Source organism: Corvus brachyrhynchos, unplaced genomic scaffold (assembly GCF_000691975.1).
Source record: "Corvus brachyrhynchos isolate BGI_N302 unplaced genomic scaffold, ASM69197v1 scaffold42, whole genome shotgun sequence".
NCBI classification, from domain to species: Eukaryota; Metazoa; Chordata; class Aves; order Passeriformes; family Corvidae; genus Corvus; species Corvus brachyrhynchos.
The window spans coordinates 1,439,637-1,446,682 of NW_008237242.1; the positions used below are offsets into that span (position 1 = coordinate 1,439,637).

General features: G+C 45.8%; 1 protein-coding gene across 2 annotated transcripts in view; it reads right to left on the reverse strand.

The window, feature by feature from the left end:
* GDNF (glial cell derived neurotrophic factor) overlaps nucleotides 1-7,003 on the reverse strand; it is a 17,197-nt gene extending 10,194 nt beyond the window's left edge. The window contains exon 1 of one of the 2 annotated variants that reach the window (XM_008630609.2): nucleotides 6,395-7,003. In XM_008630609.2, the coding sequence (XP_008628831.1) occupies nucleotides 6,395-6,467 (73 nt within the window). In that variant the 5' untranslated portion in view covers nucleotides 6,468-7,003. Of the gene's footprint in view, nucleotides 1-6,295 lie in introns of both variants that reach the window. The other variant, XM_008630608.2, reaches the window with a different exon arrangement.
* Between the last annotated feature and the right edge of the window lie 43 nt (nucleotides 7,004-7,046).

Here is a 7,046-nt window from a genome sequence, read left to right on the forward strand (position 1 = left end):
AAAGAGCATGCCCAAATCGATAACATCAGCTATTACTGGGCCACCTGTGCTCTTACACAGCCTCTCCCACTGGGTTTTAGGGGAGCCCCAAGGAACAAAGACATGCAGCAAAGCAGGACGAACATACCCTAAAGAGACCCTAACCTGCTCTCTTCCCTGGGGCAGTGAATGGCAGAGCAGTCTGGGCAAAATCTTGGCTGATGTTTCTTTGTGGCAACCTCTGCTGCCATCAGATTTGATCTGATCTATAAGTAATGCATGATCTTTCACTGTTGCCCTTCCCTACCTTCAATTCAATGAGTTTGCAAAAGGAAAAATATGGAAGGTTTTCATATTGCTGGTTGAAAATCGTTATTATTATAATAATCCATCCCTGGCTCTAGGGCAGATGCAGGTACTCCACTGCAGAAGGTCTCATGTTGGGAAGTGTGGACTGGCACCTGCCAGATAGTGCTGGCATGTGCTCAGAAGAGCAAGGTCCTTCCTAACTGCTACACTGGATACTGCCTCCTTTCAGAAATTTCCTGACTATTGACTGATTTTGCCAAAGAAATGCTTTGGATGGGAGCAGAGATAGTGCAAATGTTTGTACATAGCTTGTTATTTAAAGAGGACCAGCTTGCCTGTGAAGACGTGGCCACCAGAGAAGATTTAGCATACTGCTCTAGCGCTGCCCAGTCACGACACAGGAAAACAAATACAAGGATATCAGTGCTTGCTTCTTTTGAAGAATATCCCTGTTCAATAATCTTTAAAATATTTGCATGACTCCCAAAGACTTCAAAGAAATACACCTGCAGGTTTCAGTTTAAGTGCTGTATAATACATACAGCCTAAACTTCTGCTAGGTTATACAAGCAGCTTTATTCCTTTAAAAGAATGCTGGTACATGAAATACCTCACAAAATTAATTTTAAGTCCTTGATCTTAAAACATATTCTAACATGTAATTTGTGTCTTAATATTTTATTTGCAGCTGTCTCAAGTAAATCTTTTTGATCCTATTTTCTTTCTTTTACTTTGTAATCAGGATTGAAATTCCAAGAATCACTGAAATCTTTCCTCTGGTTCACTTTACCAGAGGATATCACTTGATCAGAAACTGAGCTTTGTTTCATAAAAAATGACCACTCCGCAGTGCTAACCACTCTACCAACGCTAATGTGTCAGTGGCCTATTTAGATGTCTGATGATCCTGAACACAGTTCTGCTGCAGTATTTTGTATTCCTTGTTTATTTCTACTTATTAAATTACTACCTCAAAAATATGGGAATCCACAACAAATGTAGTTATGTAGGGTTTGGCCTATGTGCTACAAGTTTTATGTTGCAGTGATAGATGACTAGGCAGTGTGGGCGGGGGGGATGAAAGCTGGATATTTGCACTAGATGTCCATGCCTGAACAGCTGCATTTGCGGCAGGGTGGGATTTGGTGACCCAAATGACTTCTCAAAGTCTTTATAACTTTAATTATTTTAGAACTGCTTTTTGCAGTACTAACCAGGAACAGTATAATTTACAAAGACATTACAATCTATCAGTCTGAGGATCTTCTGCTAGTGGACAAACAATGCCTCCTCCACTAAATTTAATAACAGTCTGATGAATACTTCACACAACTGAATTCTTCAGCCTTTCAAGGAATGTTTTGAAGCTCTTCATCTGCAAACCCTGAACCCAGGGATTTCTAAAATATACTGAAGAGGCTTATGAAAGATGACCAAGAAAAGTACGTCCAGGTACATTATCTGTCGATAAACACCTGCAAAACATTTAACAGGATCCACAGTTTCACTGGCAATTTTTTGAGCTCCCTAAACTGAAAAACAGCAAAGAAGTAAAACTTTCAGCAAAGGATAAGTCAAAATGAGAATAGAGCCTCATTATCCTGCATTTCAGAACTTTCTTCCTTTAGTCACAGAATGCTCTTCTCTGGAGTATATTCAGTATTTATATGTGAAACTCCAGAGGAATTTGCTTTTAGGGCTACATGCCTCTAGACTTAACCAGATCAACCCTGTTTCCTTCTTTGTCTAGAATTTCGCCCATGAATGGACTCATCTGAATGCTTGGGATTTCTGAATACCTCGATAACCTGCTCATCCCTGTGCAAACAAACTTTAGTGCATGCATGTGCTGGCTCGGGCACCCAGGCACACTCGACCTGACACTGGCAGGATGCAACAGCTGTGCTGGATGCATTGGCTGCGCTGGGTACACAGGGATCAGATGATGCAGGGTGGCACCTGCTCAGTGTGGCTGACACCTCTGTGATGCATTCTTTGTTACGGGTTTACTGTGCAGGGCAGGCCACCTATGCAGCTTCTGGGTGTCTTAGGCTAAAGCACATATGCCACACTGTAGTTGTGCTGAGCAGCAAAGCCTGGACAGAAACATGAGAATTGTAGTTCATAACACTGAATGGGCCTAATAAATACTGTAGGGAATGAAATGCATTCTGTTGGAAGCATAATTAAATACTGCTTTTGCCATAAAGAGCCCTACAACATCACTATTTTTTCTAGATACTTTCTGTATTAGTTGATAAAATTGCAGCAAAAAGCAGTAACTTAACATCAAATACCTCTTAGCAGGGGTAAGAAGAATTTTTAACAGAGGTATAACACACACATACCATGGTGTGTCACAGCATGTACCAAAGGAGCTCCAGCAATTAATGACCATTCAGTAGCGGTAGAGTAACTCAGACACCCTGATGCAAAAACCCCACCTTTTCCTCTTGCTAGGAGGGAAAATCCCATGGTGAGATGTTTCATTTAATTCTACCTGCTTACCACTCATTCTTAGCAAAGCTTCTCACTTGATCAAGAGAATACATATCATGTCATGAATTTTAGGACATTCCAGTCTTCATGTACCTGTTGATTATGTGCATCCAACAGCAAGCCGTTACAAGATGTATTTGCTGGGGACTGTGTATAAGGCAAACAAGTGTTTGGCTCCCTCTGCACTGTCATGCTTCTGAGGCTGCTGACTTAGTATTTAGTTTATAATAATTTGGTTTATATTTGTTCTACTTGAATTTGGTATTTAAGCTAATAGTGTTCTTCCCCCAGAGGATTGTAGCATAAGAGAAACAAAGAAATGGTTACAAACTCTACTTTTTTTTTTTTTTTGTGAGTGTGAAATAAGCTATTCCATGAATATTGATGAAAAACACCTACAAATACTGGATTCATCTCTAATGCACTACATTTGTGGCGGATACTCCAGCCTCCAGTCCAATTAAAAATGCAGAAGATTGCAATTGCTAGCACCCTCTGCCATCTCTAATTACTGCCCTGAACAGCAAAGGTCAGCACATTACACCTGATCAGCCCACGAGGTTAGAACCCTGCCTGGAGCCTGGAATGAAGGAAGGTTTCAAGCCAACCTGAAAGGGATGGGGTGACATCAGGTGACTTCAGAGCACTTTGCAGAGAAAGCAATTCCATCAAATGAGAATGCAAAAAGGTGTCAAGGGCCTGGGAAACTATCTGTACTCCACCAAGCTGTTTGGCCTGCCCTTAGGAGTGGACTTGATCTCACAATCCTACTAAGACCTGATGCAAGTGGTGTGTGGGAGACCCAAATTCTCTGTGGGCACCTTGGAGCAAAATGGCTACTCCCCACTCAGTCTTCACTTGGATTGCTTTAGGGGACAGCAGTGCACCTCTCTCTGAATGCACACAGCACCCAGTCCTGCTCAGGGCCCACACACTGCCCCATGCATATGAGGCAACACAGGTGATGATGGTGCTCCCACCTCTTTGTGAGCTGTCTCCTGCAAAAGCCCTTAGCAAAGCAGTTGACCAACAGCATCCACAGAGATATGAATACATGGTAGGTTCACCAGCAGACAGCCGGGGAGATGTAAGCACACCTCCATGCTCATGCTACATTGTGCTCTGATGGTGACAGAAGCCTCCAAGTGGACAGGGAAATCTACATGGTGTAGATATCAATTCCTCTTGTGTACTTGGTTCTTTGTCTTTCCTGTGCTGAAGGGTGCATGCCACCAAATTGAGAGAACAAATATGTCAAAGACACTGATGGGAGTGACTTGAGCGAAGTGCTGCTGCAGCAGGAAGGCAGCAATGTGCCTGGGTAGGATCAGCCTCATAGCCTGTTTGCAGACTGTTCTCCACACACTTTTAAATCAAACAGGATAAAAGTGGATCAAAGTATTTCACTGCTCTCTTGCAGTCACCTTTCTGCAGGTCTCCCCTGACTCATCTGAGTTGGCAACATAGGGAAGCGTTTCTAACTTTCAGGCTCGGTTGTTTTGTTAACTGCTGCCATACAAAGATGACAGAAACGCTCTGGGTTTTCCTTTATTTCTGACATGGAGAACAGCACTGCTTCCTTTCCCCTTGCTGCCAGGCCCATCTGTTTGTGATACACAGCGTTAAGAGATTGAGACCAAACTATCAGCCCTTTCTCAAATGGCTATCCTGGGCAATAACTGGTGACCTAGCTCTGCATGGCTAAGACTATGCCTTACCCTGGAAACAAAGATAATATTGATACTAACACAGCCCAGGTAAAACATAGGTTGTCTTTCTTCCTGCTTCTTGTTTACCCAATCCACAGGAAAGGAAAAAAAAGAGACAATGATGAGAAGTTTTGGATACTAGGAACTGAGAGAATCACTACTGCTGCCTGTCCCCTTGAGCTGCAGAGGAATCAGCCCACCAGGGACCATATTCCCAGAAGGTAGTTTCAAGATAAAAGCAGGCATCATACAAATACTATCACTCTGGAAAGATGGAGCATTAATGGTCTCCCACTCTGTAGCTTCTGCCAGAGCTACAAACTGACTGATACAACTTTCCCCCTAATGCTCTTACTCCACCAGCACCTCAGCAAGCCTGTACAGAGGGGAAGAACACAGTGACCTGAAAAGCTGGTCACTGCCTTTTGTAGGACAGCACTTATCCGCCACATGGCTCACCATGGAGAAGATCACCATGTGTGATAAACCCATGATCCTGGCAGGCTGGAGTCCTGTTAGGAAACACTTTTGGCCAACCTCCCTGTGTGGACGGCCTGAAAGGATGTCAGGGTCTGCCAGTCTGTGAGCAGCAGGAGCCCAGGCTGGGATATGTGGAGGCAGAAGCCTAGGCAAGATTCCAGAAAGGAGGAAACACTAGCAGGAGAAGGAAAGAGAGAAGACTAAATGGGAAAAGACATAGATGTGTGTGTGTGGAAGAGGAGATGAGTGTTTGGGAGGGGTCAAAGTGAAGTCATGGCACATGATTCCATGCTTGGTTCCTCCACACTGCGTTAGCCTGGCTGCTCCCAGAGAAACCAGCGCGGATGCCCATGACTGGAGCTGTGGCAGGCGCAGGGAAAGGACATGCCTCCAGAAAAGGAGATAGAAATGAATCCAAATTACTGGATACTGTCTGCATCCTGTAACAAGCTAAACAGAGAGGGCTGAGCAAGGGCAAAAGAAGCAACCTTCAAACTGTGTCAGCGCCTCTGCTAAGTGAACGTCTCCACTATTCATGTGAGTATTCTGCCACTTCTTACTGCGTCCTATTACCTCTCTCTTTAAAAAGCCACCAGAGTTAACATAACACTCACATACCATTGTAAAAATCCTGTACCTGCTGTTGTAGGTACAAGACTTATTATTAGCAAGGCATTATTATCTGCCATTTGGATTGTAAACTGTCTTACTGTGAGCTAGTTCATGTGGATTTCTCTGCATCAAGCTCCTAACCCTGCCGCAGCTACTCTTCTGTAAATTTCCATGCAGACACACTAATTTCGAGGTCAGAATCCAAGGAGGATTTAATGAAGCTCAGCAGTACTCCAGGATATGTACTGTGCCTCCCATCACGGAGCCAAGCCTCCATCAGGACTTGCGCCCACTACAGGCAGTGAATAATTGCATTGGCAGGTCTGAGCCGGGAGCGGAGGCTGAGGCAGTGGGGAAGGAGTTTCAGTGCCTGCGCTGCGAGGTGTGTGAACCAGATCCTCCTCTTGGCTCCTCTGCATACAACAAACTTTCCCACCTCCTCATGTTTTTCACCCAGAGGGATCTTAAGGCTACCAAGAAGGCAGGGCTGGAGTGGGCAGGGGTCATTGCCACTGCAGTTGTCAACGCCAAGCTTTGGAGAATGACTAGGTTTGGAGCTGCTTGAGCAAGACCAAAGCCAATGACACTGCCTGTGGAGAAATAGGGGCACAAAGTGGGGGCATCCTTTCCTCATCCTGATGCCCGAGCAAAGGGAAGCAGGTTTAGCAAGACAGACAGCAGTTGCTACAAAGGGGAATATTTCTTACAGTCACTGTGCACAGCATAGGGAGGCAGCAGGCTGATGGGGGAGAGATCATCTTCAGGTCCCTCTACCACTGAAGGGGACCCCTTGGGAGGCGTCTTACCGGTGGGCAGGGGCAAGGTGGAGACCGTGTTGAGCAGCACCACGCAGACAGCCACAACATCCCATAACTTCATCTTAGATCTCCTTCCAACACGGGCCCCTGGCAGATAGGAGAGGCAGGGTTAGCTCCCAGCTGCTGTGCTCCCCCAGTCCTGCCCCCACCCTGTCAGCCCTGAGAAAAAGGCGAGCAGTCTCGCACCCCAGATCAGCCTGGTTCACCCGGGCCAGGCCTGAGGACAGAGAGGATGGAACAACAACCTGTTCCCAGTGCAGGCAGAGAGAGTAAGGTGGGCTCTCCCCAGCAAGTGAGTCGTGTGGAGAGGGAGGCACAGGATGGCCTCCAGTCCCTCTGTGCCTGAGAAAGCTGCATTGGGGAATGCAGGCATGCAGGTCCCAGAAGTCGTTTCTAGGGACGTGGGAGTGTGACCATGTCCCTGTGCTCACTGGCAGGCGGGTCACCTTGGGCTTCTCCAGCACTTGTTCCTGGGCTGGACCGGGGAGGATTGGGCTGATCTTGGGTGCTGGTCTGTGCGGATTTGATCTGCTACAAGCAATCCTTCATTTCCCTTTCCCTCTCTTCCCCTTTCCTTTCTCTTGCCTCTTTCCTTTCCCTTTTCCATCTTTCTTTTCCCCTTTCTTCTTTCCCCCACTCT